This window comes from Dendropsophus ebraccatus, chromosome 5 (assembly GCF_027789765.1).
Source record: "Dendropsophus ebraccatus isolate aDenEbr1 chromosome 5, aDenEbr1.pat, whole genome shotgun sequence".
Lineage (NCBI taxonomy): Eukaryota > Metazoa > Chordata > Amphibia > Anura > Hylidae > Dendropsophus > Dendropsophus ebraccatus.
The window spans coordinates 29,271,793-29,296,890 of NC_091458.1; the positions used below are offsets into that span (position 1 = coordinate 29,271,793).

Sequence of the window (25,098 nt, forward strand, 5' to 3'; positions counted from 1 at the left end):
ATCGCTGCTCGTTTACAGGTATTATCGGGCCCTGCTCGGCCCGTGTAATACCACCCTTAGGCTGGGTTCAAACTACGTATATTTCAGTCAGTATTGTGGTCCTCATATTGCAACCAAAACCAGGAGTGGATTAAAAACACAGAAAGGCTCTGTTCACACAATGTTGAAATTGAGTGGATGGCCGCCATATAACAGTAAATAACGGCCATTATTTCAATATAACAGCCGTTGTTTTAAAATAACAGCAAATATTTGCCATTAAATGGCGGCCATCCACTCAATTTCAACATTGTGTGAACAGAGCTGTTTCTGTGTTTTCAATCCACTCCTGGTTTTGGTTGCAATATGAGGACCACAATACTGACTGAAATATACGTAGTGTGAACCCAGCCTCAGGCTAGGTTCACACTACGTATATGTCCGGCCGCATATTTTTCGCGGCCGGACATATACGTATGAAACTCCGGCCGGGACTTTACGCAAGTTGCGGCCGGATACGTACGGACCGCAAACTTACGCCCGTAGCGTACTTACGCTTCCCGAGCGCTCTTCGTAGCGATCTAACAGCGGTCTTTTACTTGGAAATCTTCGCCTAGCCCCGGACACCCCACAGAACCTTTTGGATCGGAACAAAAAGCTGGCAAAATGAAGAAATCACTACTACGTACGGGACCGTATGTTACGCTACGGGCGTAAGTTACGGCATTTCCGTCCGGAAACAATGGTCTGGTTCATTTTTTACGGCGCCGCATACGATCCTGGCGTAGGTTCTTACGTAGTGTGAACTGTGCAGCCGTAGATCGTATACTTTCCATTGTACGCAAACTACGTAAGTTTCCGGCCGCTTATTCACGGAACGCGCTACGGCCGGAAACTTACATAGTGTGAACGTAGCCCCCAACTGTGAAACTACCAGTGTACCATGTACAAATACTATGAGGCTGAAATAAATATGTAAAAATAGTTTTAAATCAGAAGCTACATATGGTGATATGGTGTTGTCCTGGCACTGTTTAAAGCGACAGGCTGTTCAGCCAATCACCAGGACAGTACCAGGACCTGGCCGAAGCTTGCAGGACATCATGGAGCGTGGAGAGGTATGTAGGATTTTATTTTTTTAAAAGGACTGCACTGACATCACTAACGATGTCTGTGCAGCCCTTGCTGCCGACAGTATATGGGCTCAGTAAACCAGCATTGATGTAGAAGATCAGCGTTCGCTTACAGAAAGTCATCGGGACGTGTAATAGGGCCCTTAGTGTTGAGCAGAGTGACCGAACTGTTCAGGATCGGCAATGTTCTCTGAACCCTTGGCATTTGACTTCCCCTGGCTGCAGAAGTTAGATGCCACCCTGGAGAGACCTGGAAAACATGGATACACAGTTGTTCTTATGGTCTGGTCAGAGTATACTATTAAAGGAACTAATGCTTTAGGTATTTTTTGCTTGGGAAAGCCCCTTAACATACATCTGTTAGGGAATTGTTAGGGAAGGGATGCCCTATTCATTATAATATAGAACAATAGTAACCTGATGAGAAAAGTGTAAACTTGGAGTTAAAGATAGTGATTCACAGTGCTATCTAAAGTGAATCCTCAGCTGCAGTCTTCTGCACAGAGAACATATTGCTACACAAAGATATATATATTAAAAATACTACTTTATCTACTCTCCAAGTAGCTAGTTATTACTAGTTCTTTGAAGACCAAACAACGTCCAACATTTTTGGCCAAAAGTAGATTATCAGCTAAATTCACACGTGGATCGAAATGCTGCAGATTTGATCTGTGCAGGTAATTTCTGCAACACATCACAGTATCGGGAAAAAACATTATAAGGGACTAGTGATGACCAAACTTCTTCCAAACAACAAACATTGGCCATTTGACTCCTAGAAGCAGTTGGATGCAGCCAACTGTTCAAGCCACCTGGAGACAATTGCCAAGCATTTGATTTCAGATGAACCTGAACGCTCGGTAAGTATGAAGGACATAGAATCATATCATAGAACTTTCGTTTTTTTCTTTCATAATATTGCAATGTGGAAACCACTTTCGTTACTTTTTTCCGCCCAAAAAAAGCACCAAAGAACAAATAACACTTTGTGGACATAAAAGTATGTGCTACCAATATAAAACTACTGCCCAATGTTGTCCATTGATGCCATTGGATGACCCGGTATAGTGCCCCGTCTACACCGCAGGTTGATACTTTTTTCATTAGTGACATGAAAGGCTTCTAGCGAGTACCTGTGACTTTAGCCAGTCATATTTCATCCATGTAATGATGGACAGGAAAGCTATAACACTGAGATAGAAAAAAAGGATAAGATTAGAAGCAAGGCTCTACTGAGCATAACAAATACTAGGCGCCTCCTAACTAGCTAGTATCTACGGATCTAAAAAGTTTTACGAGCGCTAAAATACTAGCGTGGGTTTTTACTTGTGCACAAAATCTCACATACTTCCATTGATGCAGACACATCGAATCGTAGAGGATCACTATTTGGCTGCACGCTGACCTATCTGCCGGAAAACGGCAGAGGAACATACCTGCATAAGGCCCTGTTGGTAGACAGAACAGAGATCAAAGTCTACAGACAAAGCAACAATAGACAATGCCGGACCAAAGTCACCGTAAAACTAATGTGTAAGTGTACTATTGTGGCGACACTTTTATTGTAGGTGCCCTTCCCTTTGAATTCGTAGACGTTCCTTCTCAACTTGCAGACGTTCCTTCTCTATGTGAAGCTTCTCAGACTCGAACTTTAGGAGCTGTAGCCGCTCCTTTTCTAGCTGAAGGTGTTCCCTTTCCAGTTTTAATTTTTCAGCTTCTATGTCCAAGGGCTGCAAAACAGTCTTTTCCGATGGTGCAAAATCACTCTCTAGGTTGGTCTTCTCCGCATGCATGACTTGGAGTCGGAGCTTCTCCCGTTCAATTTGCAAACGCTCTTTCTCAAGCTGCAGTCTTTCGTGCTCCATGTCTAGGTGCCGCAGTCGTTCTCTTTCGATTTGCAGCCTCTCCTTCTCTACTTGTAGTCTCTCGGCTTCAATGCTTAACCGTTGTCTTTCCATCTCTAACTTTTGCTTCTCTAGATTGATGAGTAGGTGGGAATCTTTATATGGGAATCTGGCTATAGAACTTAGGGTGCCAAACTCCTCGATCCTGGGAAATTCCTCGGGAAGGTCATTTTCTTCTCTAGAATCGGGCAAAACAGTGGACAGCATTTCATCTTCTTCCATTTCAAACTAAAGAGAAAAGAATTAAGAAATATTTTTGTTAATAGTGGATTTTGTAGGAGAAATATCATCCAAGGGCTTCTTCAGGGAGCTACTCTCATTCTTGCCACCTTTTCCACATTCTGTATGGGAAATTATACACAAGATGGTCCATTGAGCTTTACCATAACATATAACACACTACATGTAGGGTTCCTTGATCATATCTTCTTTTGAGACAAGGATATGATCTTATTAGTGCACAAGGTGATTTCCCATTGAAGATGGAGTGACCTTTAGCAAAAATAAGAATAAATCCCTAACACCTGGTGAGCTGCAAGGGGAGAGGGGGCTGCAGGCTCTACCGGGGGGGGGAGGTGCCGCGGGAGGCCACCAGGATATCGCGTGGGGTGGGGCAGGATCGGGGCCTGCACTCATAGGAGCGGCCATCATGTGACGTAGGCGACCACCGGGAGATCGCGCGCAGAGGGGGGGGGGGGGGTTGGGTTGTAGGCTGCACTCACAGAAGCGCGGGGGGGGGCGGGGAGTTTACACGCTCAGAGTGGGGGGATACATGGTGCAGGTCGGGTGAGCTTCAGGACAAGGGGGGGTCACATAGTGTGGTAAGCTCTGGGATGGGGGGTTTACACAGTCGGGTCGCTGGGTGCAGAGTGTGGGGAGGGATACACAGTGAGGGTGAGCTCCAGGGCAAGGGGGGCACACAGTGGGGTGAGCTCCAGGGCAAGGGGGGCACACAGTGGGGTGAGCTCCAGGGGGAGGAGTCTGCCTGTGAGAGAGAAGAGAGGGAGACAGTGATCAGCGGCAGCTGTCAGTGTCCTCCCTCACTTCAGTGAGAGGGGTTAGAAGCGCTAACCCAGACCATTGAAGAGACGGAGGACACGTGATCCCGACACGGAGGGTGGGGGCCAGGAGCAGGGATCACAGGGATACAGAATCCATAATAAATTGATATTGGAAAGATGGAAAGCTATGGGTGGCCAACTTATTAATGCATTTTAGGGGGGAATACCAATTTTGGTGGGAGTACCCCTTTAAATAATGACATGCTGAGACGACTCATCTCAGAAGTAGTGGTGAAGAGCGAGGAACTAGATTACATCACACTGGAAGCTGCAGGGGACCAGGCTATGTGAGTATGACTTTTTTCCCATTATGTCATTAGGCACATAAAGTATAATTGACAGGTGTATAGTTTTTTTTTTGGATCCTTTCCCTGGGTGAATGTATCTGGCTGTGTCCTACAAAAAAGGGTACTGTGATATAATGAACATCTGAAGGGGTTATCCAGTTAAAATACATGTTGAATCATCCCCGCTCTTGGAGACTAACAATTTGTTAGATACCTGTCATTTTCAGTCTCCTTCCCCCAGTTCTAAGCTGCTGCTTTCTGCTGAAGAACTGTCTGTAAGCTCTTCACTCCATCTCCACTCTGATCTCCCTCCTCCCCCCTTCCTTCCTAGACTGCTCTGAGACAGGGTTTCAGACCGTCTGTCTCTGCACTCTGTGATACCAAGAGGCAGGGGTATAGCTAGGATTCACGGGGCCCCATAGCAAAAAATTTTAAGGGGCCCCCTATGCACAATACAAAGCACTGTGTATATATATATATATATATATAGTGTATGCTCTGTGATGTGGCCAAAAAATAAAATCTATCGTGGCATAATCCTGGCTGCAGCCATAGGAGTGACTGACAGAGCAGAGAGCCAATGGCTGCTTGCTATGACAGTCCACTGTTTTTACCTATAAGGGCCCATTAGGAGCCCTTATGGTTAAATATATAGGTGCAGGAGCAGACTACCTTCTGCTTATGAACTGCAGTGTGTAAGTGACCCAAAGCTCAGCAGACAATGACATATCTGCTTTACTGCTCATTTACTGATCACCCCTGACCTCTCCACGGTGCAGCTGGAGAACCGAGGTTATCAGTGCAGTGAAGCAGAGATCTCTGTCTTCTGCTTGTTAACTCTTTTTTTGTGTTGTAGCATGTAAGTAAACATTGGGTCACTTACACACTGCAGTACATATGGGATTAAGCAGAAGGACACACACTCTTACCTTCTCCCCCGGGCCCCCCCTCCTGCACGGGCCCGATAGCAACTGCCTACCCAGCCTCTATGGTAGTTAAGCCACTGCCAGGAGGGTCAAGTTGCTGGTGAGCTCATTGTGATTAACCATCCCAGCACTACAGAGTGCAGAGAACTAGTTTATGGGAGCTGTCTCGGACTGGAGGGGGGAGGAGGGAGATCAGAGCGAACAGCTCACACACAGTTTTCTATGTCTTTAGCAGAAAGCAGCAGGCTCAGAAATGGGGAAAGGAGACGGAAAATAATTAATTGTTAGTCTCCAGGAGGGGAGATGATTCAACATGTATGTTACCTAAACAGATAAGCACTTTAAAGTGGAAATTTAAAGAAGCCCCAATGATAATTGTCCATTTTAAGAGGACCACAGCAATCACATTGCCACCGAGTGGCATTTTCACCATATCATGTAGCATATTCAATGTATTTTTGTTATACTTTATACATCTCTATATATCTACTTTCACATTTACTACCATACAATACTCCTGGCTTGTTATCTTGGCAAAGACTCAAAATGGAAAAATGACAAATGAAGGATCACTGCTGTTTCTTACTGACTTTATGGATTTTATTTCATTTGCTTCTCTACTATGCACAAAACCCTCCCGCTGTTGTCTTTCAATAGCTTTCTTATGAGAAATGCCGCCTGCCAAGCAGATTAGGAGCCATAGAGGATTCTTAAAGAAACAAGGCCTAACTTTTTTAGGAGCTCTCTGTATTTTCATGGTGTCTGACATTAGCGAGACATTAACCCTTTATATTTATTTTTAATGCGTCTGATATGAATAATCTAGATGTATGATTTACAAATCTAATGTTATTATCTAAGTATAATATTACCACACCAGGTAGTAATCTCAATCTACCCTAGGACTTCCAAGTAATAGGGGGACACAGATTTTGTTTAGATTATATATATATATATATATATATATATATATATATATACACACACACACACACACACAGGGTGGTGCAAAAGTAGGTGGACAGTATGTGTAATAGGGTTATGAAGGGGGAGATTTATCAACCATGGTGTAAAGTGAAACTGGCTTAGTTGCCCCTAGCAACCAATCAGATTCCACTTTTCATTCTTCACAGATCCCTTGGAAAATGAAAGGTGGAATCTGATTGGTTGCTAGGGGCAACTGAGCCAGTTTCACAGATCCAGTTAAATGTGTGTAAATATTATTATTTTCGGTCCACCTACTTTTGGACCACCCTGTGTGGGTATATATAACATATAAATCAAAATTTCTGATTTCCCTATTAACAATGGGGGTAGTAAATGCTGGATATTTTAAGGACACTCATAGCTGGAATTAATTGTTAGAATGATAATATCTAAAATGCCCAATATATCAATATACAGTATATTTCCCTTAAAGGGAGACTATTACTACTACTGCTACTTTACTGACATACAGTTACATTCCCGTAGGACTGGAGACACTGAGGAATAAGGTAGTTTTCTTAAAGGGGTTTGCTCAGCTATTTTTACTATTCCCCTATCCACAAGATAGGGAACAAGAATAGGCTTGCAGTGGGTCCGACCTCTGGGCCCCCAGGAACTGTAAAACGATGCCCCTACTCCTTTGCTTTGAATGGAGCCACGAGACGGCACGTAACCTGCCAGTCCATTCATTCTCTATGGAGCTGCCTGAGATAGCTGAGTAAATGAATGGGGTGGTAGGTCATCCAAGGTTCCATTCAAAGGATGCCGTTGTAGAGATCCCCAGGGGGCCCAGAGGTCCGACCTCCATGTTCCTATACTTGATTCCTATACTGTGGATAGGCGACAAATAAAACTTGGCAAACACCTTTAACTTTGTCCTCAACGTTATTTCTCCTACAATCCTCCATTTTATAAATATGTTAATTAGGCCGTTTGGTGCACTGGGAGCGGTAGTACAGCCATCAGTGCACCAATCTACTAGCTGCTACCCCATGTAATATTAGTTTTGTCTTAACATCAGACTGCGGACTAGGTTCTGGCAGCTCCACATGCAGATGCAGGAAAAGTAAGTGAATCCACTGGAATTACCTAAAATTCTACATCAATTACTAACAAACACATTCTACCGTAACCAAGATATGCTCTCCATGTCTTTTAATGAGCACATTGAGTAAACCTTCACAGTGCAGGGAGAAAAAGTAAGCAAATGTATATGTAATTGACCTTAAAGACCTCAGGCCTTGTAAAACTTGATATGTAGCTCCCGTGGCATAATAAACAGGCTATTCATACCTCTATATGCTTCTCAGAGTCGTCCTGTGGCAGCTCCCGGTCCCCGGCTGAAGGATCATACCTGCACTTCTGAGAAGGACTCTTCTTGGCAGTGACAGCCCACTCAGCCAACCACTGACTGAGGCAAGACAGCGTTGTGGCCAGTGACTGGCTGATCGTTTAGAAGAGGACCCTCAAAATGCCGTAGGAGGAAACCAGGGGAAAAATAGAGATGCTGTGGCATGACCCAAAGATGAGTATCCCCAGGTTTGGTTTTTACCCCATGCACTGTGGAGGTTTACTCACTGAGCTCAATAAAGACATGAACAGCACAACTGTTCTACATCTTTTATTAGTAATCAGTGTCGTAGTCTGGATAATTCTAAAGCTTTCCCTCACTCTTTTTTAGGGAGACTAACCATTATTGTTCAATAATTTACACCACGTTTACCTAGAATAATAGGTCCAAGGTTAATGTATGTTGTTATTATGTTAGGTCGCATTGATCTTTCTAACATTACGGGTCACATACCTTCTCTTCACTAGGCGTCTGATTATACACAATTCTATTTTGACGGGAGTTCAACTGGATTCCAAAGCAAGGATGTGAAATTCTCTTTTTCCAGTTAGGACCCTGTAATGTCAGAAGAGGTCAATATAATCTTCCTGTCTCTCAGTAGATCTACATAATGTAAGTTTAACAGACTTAGTTGAATATATCTTTGATATTCTCTCAGCCCAATGTGTGAGGACCGTTGTATTCTAGAAAAATTATAAACTTGGATAGAGGAATCATCATTGGTCTTCAGGATCATTATAAGATGGGCCTTGTCTTGCATCATCTGATCATTGCAGATCATTAAGATTAAAATTACTCCTTCCATTAGGTGGCGCCAGAGAACAGGCTCTCTTGTTCTCAGGGGGACACTGCATGACCTACAAGATTCCAGGCACCACTTTGGTGCTCTCCTCAATAATAAGAATTCAAAATGGCGGCCAAGCTCCTTCTTCTTCATTCTTTCACTACAAGTAGTAACAAAGAATCGCTTGTCTCGGTGCCATGTTACGTTACTTACTGGAGCCAGAAGAAACATAGCAGTGGGAGTCTGATGTCATGGAGGACTGAAAATTTTGGTACTTACTCCACATGTAAAGTGGAATGGATGGATGGTGTCATGGTAGACGGGTTGACAAAATAACCTGTAACATACATTAAAAGATATACAAAGCTACAGCTCATATACAGTAGTGATGGCATACCACTAGGAGGTTCTCAGGCACCCCCACCGAAAATGGAGAGAATACAACGTTGGTGTACCACTAGTTTTTCCTGCATAGGGAAGGGACTAACAATCACACTGCTGTGCAGGGAACTACTACTGAACAGGATGATACTGCCAGTCTCTGCACAGCCGAGTGGCCAGGGAGAAAGGGTAAAGGGGATGCAATGCTACACCAGCGTCAAGTCTCGTTGGTCTAACAGACTAAAGTAATCGTATATCGTAGTAACATGCCATGACCATATGAGCTATACCCCTTTAAATTAACACTTGCTAAATGTTCATCAAGGTAACAGTAGAGGAGAAGCTACGTCTGGTCTATAAAACAGACAACACAACAAATTTAACATTGTAAGGCTATGTTCACACAGCGTAAAAGTACGGCCGTTGTTGCCATCGGCAATAACGGGCGTACATTGTACAGTGTGGAACACTGCCTGTTCTTCTATGAGATCCCAGCCGGAGCGTATACACTATACAGTATACGCTCCAGCCGGGATCCCATGCGGCACCGGAAAGAACTGACATGTCAGTTTTCTGCGGCCACAATTCAGTGAATTGCGGCCGCAGAGAGACCTGTCAGTTCAAAAACTATGAGAGTTCTGATGCGGGCGCGCGCTGATGCGTCCGCATCAGAACACTGGGATCGGAAAGATCATTCTGTGTGCTTCACCTGGCTATAATTTAAAGGGAACCTGTTACCCCCGATGCCGGGGTGACAGGCTCCCGACCCCCGCTAGAGCACCTTATACGTACCTGATGAAGAGGGACCCGGCGCGATCAGGTACGTATAAGGTGCTCTAGCGGGGGGTCGGGAGCCTGTCACCCCGGCACGGGGGTGACAGGTCCTCTTTAAGATCAGAACAGGTCTCAGGACTAGAGATGAGCGAACCTGCCGAGGTTCGGGTTCGTATCAACCTGAATTCTCTGCGTCTGATTCCCGCTGTCTGCACACTTCGTGGAAAGGGGGATACAGCCTATGGCTATGGCTGTATCCCAGTTTTCCAGGCGGTCCTCCGGCTATATCCACCCTCTCCACGGAACAGGCAGACAGCGGGAATCAGACGCCGAGAGTTCAGGTTCATACGAACCCTAACCTCGGCAGGTTCGCTCATCTCTACTTAGGATCTAATAATGGTCATCATGTTTAACCCCTTAAGGTCAAAGCCAATTTTCGTTTTTGCGCTTTTGCTTTTTCCATTTTATGTTTAAAAGTCCATAGCGCTTGCATTTTTTCACCTAGAGACTTATATGAGTGCTTATTTTTTGCGAAACCAATTGTACTTTGCAATTACAGGCATACTTTTTCCATAAAATATGTTGTGAAACCGGAAAAAAATCATTTGCGCTGTCAAATTGAAAAAAAAACGAATTTGTTTTGATTTTGGGGAGTTTTGCATTTACGCCGTTCGCCCTATGGTAAAACTGACTTGTTATGCATGTTCCTCAAGTCGTTACGATTACAACGATATATAACATGTATAACTTATATTGTATCTGATGGCCTGTAAAAAATTAAAACCTTTGTTAACAAATATATGTCACTTAAAATCGCTCTATTCCCAGGCTTATAGCGCTTTAATCCTTTGGTCTATGGGGCTGTGTCAGGTGTCAGTTTTTGCGCCATGATGCGTTCTTTCTACCGGTACCTTGATTGCGCATATACGACTTTTTGATCGCTTTTTATTACATTTTTTCTGGATTTGATGCGACCAAAAATGCGCAATTTTGCACTTTGGGATTTTTTTGCGCTTACGCCGTTTACCGTGCGAGATCAGGAATGTGATTAATTAATAGTTTGGGCGATTACGTGTGCGGTGATACTAAATATGTTTATTAATTTATTTATTTATTTATATTTATAAAATGGGAAAAGGGGGGTGATTTGGACTTTTATTAGGGGAGGGGATTTTTTATTAATAAAAACACTTTTTTACTTTTTTTTTTTTACATACACTAGAAGCCCCCCTGGGGGACTTGTATATACATAGCACTGATCTCTCATAGAGATCAATGCTGTGTATATACACAGCAAAGATCCATTAGATCGGTCATAGATTGCTATGGCCTGCTGCAGGCCATAGCAATCTATTGCCGAGCCGGGATCAGCGTCATTCCGACGCTGAGGCCCGGCACGGGCAGAAGAACGGATCTCCCCCCCGCGATCGCATCGCGGGGGGGAGATCCGTGCCACTAGACACCAGGGATGCACGGAGGAAAGCACTTCAATGCAGCTGTCAGGTTTGACAGCTGCATTGAAGGGCTTAATTAGCCGGCGCGGCAACAGGACCCGCGCCGGCTAATAGAGGCACTGCCCGGCTGCAGATTGCAGCCGGGAGCGGTGCCGTTCAGAGCGGGGTCCCGGCGGGACCCCGCTTTGAACACCCCCTGCGGCACCATGACGTATCAGATACGTCATGGGTCGCTAAGGGGTTAAGGTGTACCTGACACTTGCAACCAACCCCAGCAGTATATAACAATAGATAGTTGCCTTGACCTGTCACTGCCTTAAAAGCCGCAATTGCAATGACGTTTAAGGGGGTTAATGAGAGGCAGCTGCGGGACTGCAGCTGCCTGTTGTTAGCTCTGGAGTCGTCCACCCTGATGTATGCGGGACCACCGTATTGGAAAGGTCCCATACACATTTAAAACCTTCAGTCTATGAACATATATATATATATATATATATATATATATATATATATATATATACACATTCCTTCTGCACAGGGGATGTGCAGTAGGAACGCATATATATGTATTATGGACGTGAAGGGGTTAAGGACCGCGCCAATTTTCATTTTTGCATTTTCGTTTTTCCCTCCTTGTCTTCTAAGAGCTATAACTCTTAGAAGGCGAAGGGCCATGTGAGGGCTTGCTTTTTCAGGAACAGGTGTACTTTGTAATGTTTTTTTTTTTAAAATCTACCATAGAATGAATGATGTAACCTCCAAAAAATACAATTCCGCAAATTTTGGGGGAGGGGGGGTTCTGTGTTTACGTCATGCACTTTACAGTAAAACTGACATAATATATTTATTCTATAGGTCAGTATGAATGCAGTGATATGTTTTACTATTTTTATTAACAGTAAAACTTTTCTTTTAAAAATAGATATGTTTAAAATGGAATGGAAAAATTGGAAGTCCACAGCTCCATGCAGTAAAAATATTTGGTATCTTTATTTCATGTTTTCTTAAAAGTCAGGTACAAAATATTAAAATAGCTCCGACGCGTTTCGGAAAATAATATTCCTTAATCATGGCAATTGTTTTAAATGGCCCTATTGTGACTCTCATAGCGCTTTTACTTTTTCACTTACATGACCGTATGAGGTGTCATGTTTTGCGCCACAATCTCCAGTTTTTATTAGTATCACATTTGTGTAGATCGGGTGTATTGATCACTTTTATATATATATATATATATATATATATAATATAATTGAATTTAAAAAATCAACAATCCTGGCGTGTTTTTTTTTACAGCTTTTTGTTCACGCTGTTCACGCTGCGGGAACAATATTGTTTTATTTTAATAAATCGGACAATTACGACATATAATATGTTTATTCATTTCTTTTTACATGTTTTATTTATAAAAAGGGAAGGGGGTGATTTAGACTTTAATTGGGGGAGGGGCTATGGCATATTTTTAAAAACATTTATTTATTTTACACTTTTTTATTGTCACATTAGATCGCATTCACTGATCACTGCTATGTAAGATACTGAGCAGTACTGAAAAAAATTACTGTATGGGAACATAACCTCAGGCTATGTACACACATCGTAAGAGACTGGCCGTCACGGAACGGCCGGTGTCTGAAAAGATCATCTCCACAGAGTCGCTCCATAGCGTACACTGACATGGTTTTCTGCGGCTGCTATTCAATGAATAGCGGCCGCAGAAAACTGACATGAAAGTTGTTTGCGGTGCCGCTGGGGATCCCTGCCGGAGCGTTTACTATGTGTACACGCTCCGGCCAGGACCCCATACACGGCAAGGTAACGTATCTTTTCGGAATAATCACAGGAGTGGTTTTACATAAAGATACGTCGTCTGAACATAGCCTAAGGCTATATTCACGCAATGTAAAAATAAGGGCAAAATACGGATGTATTTTTGAAAAATACAGCCAGAAATAATGATCATGTTCTTTATTTCTGTCCATATTTATCCAAATACGGGCCGTATTTTACTCTTATTTTTATGTTGTGTGAACATAGCCTAAAGGTTGAAAAAGTTGCGAAATTATTTTTCTTGGTCTGCTTTGTTTTTACATGATAAACACCTTACTTCCATCTTCTCTGCTCCACCGATGAGACCATGATGACCAGATAGCTCAAAATAATCCCCTTAGTTTCCAAGCTACATAAATTCAAAAATATTCTTACTTCAAAACTCTGAGGTTCTTCTTCTTCTTCCACTTTGATTTCAGCCATAGACTCATTCGCTTCCCGGACATCTGGCCCACTTTTCCACTCCAAGCTGGAGTCGTTGGCTAACCCACTTGGCTTGTCATCCGAGTCATCGATGATAGAGTCTAGGTCTGAGAGTGGGAGGTGCATCCCGGAATTTCCTATTTTAAGCTCTGAATTCAGACTTTTCCTCTTTATCAGGGATCTCCAATCCAGATACCTTCGTTTTACTTCGGTTCCCGTCCTCTGCTCCCCTTCCCCGAGCGCGTTCACGCATTCGGCAATTTCTTCCCAGGCTTTGCGCTTCATTTCGTTAATTGTGGTGTTGAGCTGCTTGGAAAAAATGACATCTCTTCTCTTTTTGATCTCTGTTAGTAACGTTTGCGTTTCTTGGACGCTGAAATTACTTTTGCGCTTTCTTTTTAGCTGCTTAATCATAGAAGGCTGCAAGGTCATTTTGGTCACATCACCCGAAACATCAAGATGAATCCGAGGTGGAAAGATCTGCGGCAGCTGCTTCTTTCTGCTGAATTTGGCCAGTTTTAATGATTAAGTAATTGCTTTTCCCAGAGAATTCTGAAAAAGAAGCATAAAATTGAACGTAAAAAAAAACAAAAACAGAACTTAAAGGGGTATGCTAATGTTTTTTTTTAATTATTTTTTAAATTAACCGGTGTCAGAGAGTTATATAAATTTGTAAATTACTTTTGGTTAAAAAACTTCAGTACTTATCAGCTGCAGTATGTCCTGCAGGAAGTGGTGTATTCTTTCCTGTCTGACACAGTGCTCTCTGCTGCCACCTCTGTCCATGTTAGGAACTGTCCAGAGCAGGAGGGTTTTTTTATGGGGATTTTCTACTGCCCTGCACAGTTCCTGACATGTACAGAGGTGGCGGCAGAAAGAACTGTGTCAGACTGGAAAGAATACACTACTTCCTGCAGGACACACAGCAGCTGATAAGTACTGGAAGCATTACTGAGCATACTCTGTGACTTTTGCAGAGGTCATTCTTCAGGGAGCTGCTATTGTCTTGTATTGATGCTATCAATCTACTGGTGTCACATGACGCTGCACAGCTATACAGATCACTTTACAGCAGCCTCCTCCTTATCATCACAGACAGAACAGGAAGTCTCAGCTTAGTTTTACAACTATATATTTCCCCTCTCTTATTGCGATGGCACTTCTGGGCCCCCCACGATTAATCAAGATAAAATCACAAATAGGTGGCGCTGTAGCAGTAACGGTATCTTATTTGCATAAATTGAGGCTTTCACAGATGCACGGCCTCCTCGCTCACCTGATCACACCCCATCCGTGAGTGTTGTTGAAATCCAAGGGAGACATATTGAACATTTGTAGCTATGCTACCTAGCTACAGCACCACCTACTGGAAACTTTCTGTACATTTTTTTTTTTACTATTATTTAATATAAATGATGAGCTCCTCATCTGAAGTGTCTTATTTCTAGCAGAAGAGCCCCTCCCCCCCCCTAAGCCCTTCGAGTTGGAGAAGTTTACTTTTGTTATCCTAGTACTTCATTCCTAAGAGGATCCTAAAAGTCCCAGAATTTTTTTTTTTTTTGTACCTAAAGTATTTTGTCCCCCACCCCCTGGTGAATATTGCAAGGTCCTTTAGTACTGACTATATAACCCAACTATATTATCATACTCCTCCTGCATCTATTATTAGCCCGCTAGCTGATAAATACGTCCACACTCCATATCCCTTTCACTTAGTGCTGCTTAAAGGAGAAATCCACTATGTTCTAATCCTGTGGCAGTATAATAATCATAATAGTGGGTTCAATAGGGTTATTTTACCCTTACTCTTGTGATCTTCAGTGCATCAGCAAATTTTAATGTTAAGTTTGAGGTCCTCAGATATTCAGAGCTTTAGCCAATTTAGTGGATTCATCCTTTAAAAGGGTACTCCAGCGGGGGGGGGGGGGGGGGCACTTTTTTGCTGGGACCGGGGAGGAGGTGGCTGAGAGAAAAGACATCCACTCACCTCCCCGATTCCAGCAGGGGGTCCCGCATTGTGGCGCTCCGGTTCCCGGCCGCTTCCTGGTGTCTGACGCCGCCCCAGATGTGACGTCTCAGGTCCGCTCAGCCACTCAGTGAAGGAGGCGGGATCCGTTTCAAGTCCGCTCAGATCCCGTCCCTGTCACTGAAGGGGTGAGCGGACCTGAGACGTATCGTCTTGGGCCCGCATCAGTTACCAGGAAGCGGCCGGGAACCGGGGACCGGAGCACCGCGATGGGGGACCCGCCGCTGGAACCGGGGAGGTGAGTGGTTGTCTTTTCCCTTAGCCACCTCCTCCCCAGTCCCAGCAAAAAAGTGCCCCCCCCCGCTGGAGTACCCCTTTAAGCTACAAGTGGTCACTACATGGTGAGCACAATGGGGGAGATTTATAAGAAACGCCAAGGATTTCTTGTAGCGCTGTTGATTTGTTTGCTGTCAGTGAACTGTTCATATTGTACCTAGTCCTGCTGTAGGCTGAGAAGTGGATGCAATTGAATTTAGTCTAGACAATGCTCTGTGAGCTCTACAGCCTGGACTCCAGACAGACACATTGTACATGGCTAGTCCTGCTCTCAGCTGAGAATTGGAAGCAGACCCTGGACTCCAGACTGATACATTGTACATAACTAGTCCTGGTCTCATCTCATACAGTTGTATCCAGTGTAGACAATGCTCTGTGAGTGCTACAGCCTGGACTCCAGACGGATACATTGTACATAGCTTGTCCTGCTCTATATTAAAAAGTGGACACAATTATATCCAGTCTAGACAATGCTCTGTGAGCAAATCAGCCTGATCTCTGGATGGATACATTGTACATAGCTAGCCCTGCTCTAAAGGGAAAGAGGACATACTTATATCCAGTGTAGACAATGCTCTGTGAGCTGAATAGCCTGGATTAGAGACTTATACATTGTACATTGCTAGTCTTCCTCTAGAGAAAGGAGACATACTTATATCCAGTCCAGACAATGCTCTGTGACCTGAAAACCCTGAACTCCCCACTAATACACTGTACATAGCTAGTCCTACTCTCAGCTGAGAAGTGATACAATTCTACCCAGTCTAGACAATGCTCTGTGACCTAAGAACTATGGACTTCAGACTAGTATATAGCTAGTGCTGCTCTAGGCAAAGGGGACACAATTCTACAGTGTACACAATACTCTGTGAGCACAACAGCCTTATCTCCAGACTCATCCATTGTACATAGCTAGCGCTGAGTAGATCAAATTGTATCCAGTCTAGACAATTACGTGAACAGGGGAAGATGAAAATGCTGCACAGATTGGTCTAAATAACTCCTGAGCCTATAAACCTTAATATTACTACATTACCGAAAGCAATTGCCCAATATTAAAAAAAAATATATATATATATATATATATATATATATATATATATATATATATATATGATCAAACATACAGCCACAACATAACAACTATAGCTAATAAAAAAAAAAAACATCCCAATTAGAATCCCTGTGCCTGTAGCAAAGTGATAGTAGATTGGCTTATCTTCCATCTTCCCCCAACCTAACTTCCAGATTCTGTACTAGGGAGGAGGATAGAATACAAGGTCAGATGAGTATACTAACTAGTAATACATAACAATCCTGTGCTCCCGGCCCCGCTATGTACTACTGACACATCATTCATCCGTGCAGACATAGGATTACCAGAAATTCAATGGGCAGAGGCAGAGTATGCAGGAGGATCAATGCCCAGCAGGGGTTGTGTGTAATATCTGCATCCGCCGCAGTCACGTCTCATCTCCTAGGAGCAAAACAACAACTCTTTGTAAATGTAGTAGGAAATGCAATGGAAGTCCATCTAGTATAGGTGAAGTAGCGTTATAGTTACTATAGGGCGGTGTAGCCTGTAGCAGACCCTGAGGATGTTCAATGCCCCAAATAGTGAATATGCCATTGTCCCTAAATCCGACTCCCCTCCCCCTACACCTGCAGCTAGATGTAGCAGAGCTGAGCTTGTCATTTACTACCAATTGACCTGATATGACGGTACGTCCTCTGTAGTTAGGACTACTCCATTCTCTCAGCTGAGTGTTGTCGTGGTGCAAAGAGTTAAATGACAAATCCAGCTATGCTATATCTGTACGTAAATCGCCGCCCTGATCCACTTTACACAGCAGAGCTCTGCATAGCAGACAAGATGGCGATGTGGAGCGCAGGGAAAGAGCAAGAAGAGGCCAAGCTGTGAGCAGAGCACTGCAGATCCCCACAGGGAGAGAGAGAGCTCTGCAGGTTGCAGACATGCAAGTTGCTCTTACCTGCAGACGCAGTGCAGTGCTGAGTAGTATGAATCCCCCCGGGCACAGACACAGCAAGGGATGCCCAGCCCCAGATAATAATAGCAGAGGGGGGTTACTGCCAGGCACAGGAGCTGGCGGACACAGGGAGAAGGAGGGGGGATCCTCACAGCCACTGGGAAGAGGGGAGGGAGACAGGCTGCAGAGGAGGAGAAGGAGGAGGAAGGGCAAAGCTACTACAAGGAGGCAGAGGATGAGAGAAGGGTGAGGGGGATCAGGCAGGCTGTGAGGAGAGCAGAAAGCACAAAGAGGAGGCGAAAGGCAACTAAGAGCAATAGCAAGAAAGAATCCCATAGATTGGAAGTGTCCTTACACGGCTACATACAGGATACTACGTGTCTGCTTCAGTCCTGGGAGCCAGCTGCCACTGCACTAAATCACCAGCAGTCTAGACCATAGACATCACATGGGCTCCTATACACCACTGCGACGCCTGATGTAGCAGAGCCCAGTTTGTCACCTTATTTTACATAATATGGAATTGTAATTGGGCAAAATGTCAATTTTGCACAGTGTTTTTTTTGGGGGGGGGGGGGTTGAAAAACACCATAAAAACGTCCAAAAAACTGCGTTTTTCTGGCTTTTTTTTTCTTAAAAAATAAAATAAATTATTTTTTGTGTAAATTACTATAGGAGTTTTATTCTTTGGCATTTTATGCCCGGGTTTGTTTGTTTTTTTCCAGGGTGGTTCTTTATCATGTAACGCCAAGATTTTTTATTAAAGAATTGGGAAAAAACATCAAAAAAAATATGCATATAGACATGACTTTTTTTTCTAGTCTTTTACTACCTATGTCTATGTTGAAAAACGGCAACATTTCTGTAGAAAAATAAAACAAAAAAAAATAAAAAAAAACGCCAAACCACGGTAAAAAAACACACTACGTGGTAAAAACCGCCCTGCGGGTATTGCATTTCATTGGCATACAATATTTGTATCGCCCTCCCTGTCCTCAGGTTGGGTGTGGTATTACAATTCAGCTCCATTTATTTCAATGGAACTGAGATGCAAAACCCCCTACCCAACCTGAAAACTCTGTTTCTGGAAGAAAGTGGCCATGTTTTTGTAAACCTAAATAAACCTTTAATGGGGGGTGGAATGGGAAGCAGAGGAGAACCTGCTATAGAGAGGGGTCGGTATGTGCACTGTATTGTGAATATCAATACACTGCCTTGTGCATTGTGTATTGTGAATATTAAAGGAGCATGTAATGAGTCCAGATCAATGTCACCTTCATTGTATTGCAGCCCTCTCAATGCTCCGCTCCTCGGAGGAACTAAAGCTGTCCAGAAGAAAAGTATATATATGCATGTATACCTATAAATAAGTGTGTATTGATATAAGTATAGAAGTATATGAGTATAGAAGTGGCATATCTGTAATTTTTATTAAGAGATTAACTCCCAGGGCAGAGGACAGAGATTATATTACTACTTAGACGGTAGCAAAGAAGACCCTGTACACAAGGCAGGAACATACAGAACAATAAAGGGGATTGTACAGGGATTAGAAGGAAATCTATTGACTTGGGCTGAGCTGTAATACTAGACCCCGACCATGGACAATGGTGGTACTGTCTCTGGAAAGAAAAAAAAAAGCAAACACTAAGGGGGGCATTTATTAAGTCTGGAGTTTTTTACGCCGGACTTCTAAATGTCCCCGCATCTCCGGCGCTACGGGGATTTATGTAGAGGCGGACTGCCTCTACATAAATCCCGTGCGCGTCGGTGCGCACAGCCGAAAACCTACACCAGCTGAGGACTGGAGTAGGTTTTCGGCGTATCTTTTGGCGGAACGGATGGTGAATCGCGCGGACTCTGAGTCCGCGCCCTCCGTTCCGCCCCCTGTAACGCCCCCTCCCCGCCCCCCGGTGTACTCAGCGGAAAGTGCCGATTTTCGAATATTTTATTCGCAAATCGGCCATTTGCGAATAAAAAAATATGCAAATCGGCACTTTTCGCCGAAAATCATCCGTACACCGGATGATACATGTCGCCCTATGTTTTCTTTAAACCTGAAAAACTCCCTCATGGAGTGTAAAAACCAATTAATCAGATTTACATTCTTCAGCGCGTACAGAGCGGGAGCGCGCGCCTCCCATAGACTCCCATTATGAGCAGGAGGCTAACGGCATTCCGTGGCGGACAATTCCGTCGCGGAATTCCGCTACCTTTGCTCAGTGGGAACGGGGCCTAATATGGAGTTGGTCCATCCCAATCCAAGAGTAACAGCTTGGACTATTCTGGGATGGTTTTGGATGTGTTTGTTGGAATTTTTGCCCCTTCATCCAGAGCAGCATTTGTGAGGTCAAACGTTGATGTTGGAGGAGCCATCCAGGCTCACCATCCTAGTTAATAAAGGTGATAGACGTGATGGGCCAGGACTCTGTGCGGCCAAATACGCCAGATGCCAGATGGAGAAGTGTGATCCATCACTACACAGAGAGTTTCCTCTGCTCCAGAGTCCATTGGCAGATTTATACCGCTCCATTGAGACACTTGGCATTGTGTTTGGTGATGTAAGGCCTGCATGCAGCTGCTCAGCCATGGACACCCATGCCATTAAGCTACTGGCAGTTTTTGTGCTGATGTTAATGCCAGATTAGGTTTGGTCTCTGCATTTACTGAGTCAATAGGGTGCTGGATGGGTCTCAGCACTCAATGATGCCATTCTGTGGCATTATGGGGGTCTCAACTTCACGGCCGAGTTGTTGGTTCCTAAACATTTCCACTTTTAATTAATACCCCTCACTCCTAACGGTGGGGGAACTAGGAGGGAAGACAGTTCAGGCTCTGACTAGTTGCAGTGGTGGCTCCTATTACCGCACCACACTGGTATCAATAAGCTTTATACAACAACTAGAGAGGAGTCTGATCATTTGACATTTGAATACTAGTGGCTGAAAAAGTTGGATAAAGCCCTAGGTAGTCTGTAATATACATCTAAGGGTATATAAGGAAGAACTAGGGTATTATTCTGTAACAGTGGGCACACTGTAATTGTTGCACAATGAACTACGATGAACATGTTAAATACTTTGTTCATAAATATAGCCATTTGAAAAATCCCTGTTTGTCGTAAATGAATAGAAAAGGTATGGCTATGTTCACACATGTTTTTTGAAGCATAAAAAAAGGCTGGTAAAGGGGCAGACCGGAGGAAATTTTTTTTTTAAATCAACTGATGTCAGAAAGTTATACATATTTTTAAATTACTTCTATTTAAAAAGAAAACCCCAGTCTTCCAGTATTTATCAGCTGCTGTATGTCCTGCACGAAGTGGTGTATTCTTTCCCATCTGACATGGAAAACCTCTGCTGCTCTGGACAGTTTCTGACATGGAGAGAGGTGGCAGCAGAGAGCACTGTGTCAGACGAGAAAAAATACACCACTTCCTGCAGGACATACAGCAGCTAGAATACTAGAATTCTTGAGATTTTTAAATAGACGTAATTAACAAATCTGTCTAATGCTGCATTTACACGGAGCGATAATTCGCCCAATCGATTGTTTAACGATTTTGAATAACGATCAGTGTTTAGACGAATAAATCGTTAGAAAAATTGTTAGAAAATTTGTAAGAAAAATCGTTATTGCGATCGTTTTTTAAGATCACTTAAGCCCATCTCTCACATAGGGTGAATCTTTGAAAGACTGTTTACACAAAGGGATCTGCGAAATTTTAGCGAACGACAAACAACGATTTGAGAACATGTTGAACATGATTTTTCACTCGTCGCTTGATTGTTTGCTGTGTTTACACAGAACAATAATCGTTCTGTGTAAATGCAGCACAACTTTCTGACACCAGTGCCGTTTAAAAAAAAAAAAAAAAAAAAAAAGAATAAAAAATTCTTCAGAGTACCCCTTTAATTTTTTCCATTGCATTGTTCTGATTTCAAGGGGTAAACTTTAGTTTACATGTAGTGTAGTTCACTTGTAATTTCATGCCAGTCATTGTTACAGACATCAAATTATGTGCACGGGACATAAAATCCTTTTATAGTTGCATACAGCACTCAAACACGCCCCCTTTGGCAGAAGCCACGCCCCTCCCCTTTCGGATGTGGCGGGAAAAGGGTCTGAAAAACATAATGAATGTGTACAGGTTTTTTCTTTCTTCCTTTTTTTGTGTGTGCCCCTGCTCCTGTAAATATAGTAATGAGCAGTGATGCACATATTTCTGTATGCTTTACAGCTCACTTTAAATTCATTGGGCTGAGTGTGAGTGCCTGGGCTGGGGACTCTAGGGAGCGGCTCTACTCCCTGCCCATGTAAATATTACTGTATGCATCACAGATCACTGTACATTCAATGGGCCAGGTAAGTGAGCACCAGAGCTGGGGACTGTTGCAAGCAGCGATTCACACAATACACTGTATGCATCGCTGCTCACATACACTTGTCTGTATTACTGTTGCACAGCTGCACTCATGATGGCGGGAAAGCAGGGATGCGAAACCTTCAGCCCTCCAGCTGTTGCAAAACTACAATTCCCATCCTGCATGGACAACCAAAGCTTCGGCCGATCTGAAGGTCCCCCATCCCTGCTGTACAGCAACCCGTATAGCAAAACGGACAACAAACCCATAGCTCTTACACATATATGTACCCAGTACACCTAAAACACTGACACATTGTAGTAAAATCAGCAAATAGATTTTGGGGGAGATTTATCAAACATGGTGTAAAGTGAAACTGGCTCAGTTGCCCCTAGCAACCAATCAGATTCTACCTTTCATTTTCCAAAGAGTCTGTGAGGAATGAAAGGTGGAATCTGATTGGTTGCTAGGGGCGACTGAGCCAGACTCACTTTACACCATGTTTGATAAATCTCCCCCTTTCATTCTCTTATCTAGGTCGGATTATTCCTTGTACTATTTTCTAGCCGTCTAAGATAAGTTCTATGTATGGACATCTGGTTGGAAATGTTACGGACTGAAGGATGATTGACAAGGTAGCACACTCAGCATAGAGGAAACCATGAGATTTTATTCCACAGCAGAATCTCATGCAATAGTAAAAGGGTCAGCATTATTAAAGCATGTGCCCCGGGTGCTGGAAGGGGCGCTAGCAAGTCATTCTGCCTAGACCATGGCGATGCAAGAATAGGGCACAGAAGTGAATCATTGCCCTTGGGATAGAATAGTATTTAATATATTCATAAAAGTCACATTGTACTCCTGACGGATGACCTGGAGACATTACCAGAGGTGATTGACATCATAGATGTACCAGGATACAGGCATTCGGCTCATAACATGTCTAGACTGGTAAACATGAACTTAGGTGCCACCAGTGCAATAGAAAGAAAAATACAACAGAGAAACAGAACTTAAAGGAGAAGTCGGGGGATTTTGAAAATTCGGCAGGAGCAGAGGGAAATTCGATAACGAGTAGGCACTTACCTCTCCCCATGCCCGCGATGAGCAGCGGGATCGGCCTGGGGACCCCCACCAGGCTCTGCGATCTCCGGGGTGTACATGACATGGCTAATGGACTGGCCACTCAGCAAGTCAGTGACTGGGGCGGGTCACTGGTCCAGTCACTGATTGGCTGAGTGGCCAGTCCATCAGTCGAGACGGGCATTTTCAGCGGGAGTCCTTAGGCCAGTCCCGTTGCTCACTGTTGCTCAAGTGCCGACTCATTATCAAATTCCCCCCTGCCCCTGTCGTCTGTCGGATTTTCAAAATCCCCGGGCTTCTTTAATGTTTAGTACAAAAACCTTTGTTTGCAACGACAAGAGGTCAGACATTTCCTGTAGTTCTTGAACGGGCTTCGACACGTGCTGCCATGAAACCTAGGGTGTCCTGCAGGATTTAAATCAATGACAGTGTAGCATGTTATTAACGGTAACCTTTGAGTCTGTGGTCCCAGCTCTCTTCAAGTTATTGACCAGATCCTCCCGTGTAGTCCTGGACTGATTCCTGGCCATTCTGACCATTGAAAATCATCCTTACCACGCAAGGTCTTGCATGGAGCCCCAGACCAAGAAAGATTGACAGTCATCTTTTGAATTTTCCATTCTCTAATAATTGTGCCAACAGTTGTCACCTTCTCACCCAGCTGTTTGCCTGTTGTTCTCTAAGCCATCCCAGCCTTGTGCAGGTCTACAATTTTGTCCCTGGTGTCCTTAGACAGCTCTTTGGTCTTGGCCATAGTGGAGAGGTTGAAGTGTAATTAATGGAGTATGTGGACAGGTGTTTTTTTTTTTTTTTTTTTTAAATACAGGTAACATGTTCAAACAGGTGCAACTAATACAGGTAATGATTGCAAAGTAGGGGTAGCTTCTTAAAAAAAACTAACATGTCTAAGAGAATTTTTGCTATTTTGTGGGTGATCAAATACTTATTTTATGCAATAAAATGCTAATGAATTATTTAAAAATCATACAATGTGATTTTCTAGAGTTATTTTTATAGATTCTGTCTCTCAAAGGTAAAGTGTACGTACAATAAATATTACACACCTCTCCATTCTTTGTAGGTGGGAAAACTTGTAAAATCAACAGTGTATCAAATACTTATTTACCCTACTGTAATAAATATATATATATATTCTTATTTTATTTCTTTATTACAGTAGGGTAAATATGTAAGAGGGTATTGCCACAAGATAGATGGATAGATCTATCTTGTGGCAATACTCTCAAAAGAATAAATAAAATTACTACAGTGCCGCTAAGTGAGGCATGGCTTTGTCCTTTGTCTGGAGATATTTTTATTAAGCAGTCTTACATATTTCTGTATATTTAGTCAAAATATGGAATTTTTATACTCAAACTACATACACATCTTTCAGTCTTCTAGTATATGGACAATCATTTAGGAAATAATATGCAGAGGCTATAATAACTAGGCTATATCTATGGCACCCAATGAGATACAAGCTAATATTTTGTAGCCATTCTTTATAATGTTACTGCCATGTATATAAAATTCTGACATGTTAGCCATGTTAGGTCTCAGTCCTAAGACCCTCTCCAATCAGGAGTTATGATCATAGCAGCACGCTTTACTCCCCAGCTTTACTCCCATAATCAAGCTGGCCATAAATCATGATCCCAGAGGGACTCAGGGCTAAGACTCCTTGCAATGTAAACTTTTGACATCTGTATACATGTCAGTAAAATAATCTAAAAAAAAACACCTCTCTCTTTAGTAGTCCGTTAGTATCTCACACTATTTTATTGCAATACAATTAGAAGCCATGCAGTAATGTTTTGACCATTGTTTCAAATTCTCTCCATTACAGGGTGCAGAACCAGAGCTGGTTTTTTGCAAGTACTACTCACATAGTACATACTCCCTCACTTACTTCTCTGGCTAATTACAGGACAGCACTTGTTCCTCTCTATTGTGTAATAATACAGTGCAGGTGACTGGATTGAATAGGTTGCACTGTGCTTGGGTTAATTTACAGTACAGTACCTTAGATGGCATGTAGAGGAAGAAGGGGTTACTGATGCACTGCGATTGTAATGTGTTAT

General features: G+C 43.2%; 1 protein-coding gene across 2 annotated transcripts; it reads right to left on the reverse strand.

The window, feature by feature from the left end:
• Positions 1 to 905: 905 nt before the first annotated feature.
• Positions 906 to 17,683, reverse strand: MSANTD4 (Myb/SANT DNA binding domain containing 4 with coiled-coils). 2 transcript variants are annotated; one of them, XR_011363271.1, is made up of 6 exons: positions 17,571 to 17,683; positions 16,960 to 17,056; positions 13,230 to 13,829; positions 8,085 to 8,186; positions 2,552 to 3,247; positions 906 to 2,306 (listed from the first exon to the last, which is right to left on the reverse strand). XR_011363271.1 is itself a non-coding variant. In XM_069972025.1 (5 exons), the coding sequence occupies exons 3-5, from the start codon at positions 13,707 to 13,709 to the stop codon at positions 2,675 to 2,677; spliced, it is 1,155 nt and encodes a 384-aa protein (XP_069828126.1). In that variant the 5' UTR covers positions 13,710 to 13,829; positions 16,960 to 17,056; positions 17,571 to 17,683; the 3' UTR covers positions 906 to 2,674. The 2 variants fall into 2 exon arrangements, 1 of the variants encoding a protein (XP_069828126.1); XM_069972025.1 differs by having other exon boundaries at positions 906 to 3,247.
• Positions 17,684 to 25,098: the final 7,415 nt, after the last annotated feature.

Bases quoted from the DNA above. Each gene is read 5' to 3' on its own strand.
- MSANTD4 (XM_069972025.1), bottom strand. From the start codon at position 13,709: ATGACCTTGCAGCCTTCTATGATTAAGCAGCTAAAAAGAAAGCGCAAA. The intron at 8,187-13,229 runs GTAAGAATATTT...CTGACATTACAG, and splicing joins AAGAACCTCAGAGTTTTGAA to GGTCCTAACTGGAAAAAGAG. The intron at 3,248-8,084 runs GTATGTGACCCG...TTTTCTCTTTAG, and splicing joins AGACGCCTAGTGAAGAGAAG to TTTGAAATGGAAGAAGATGA.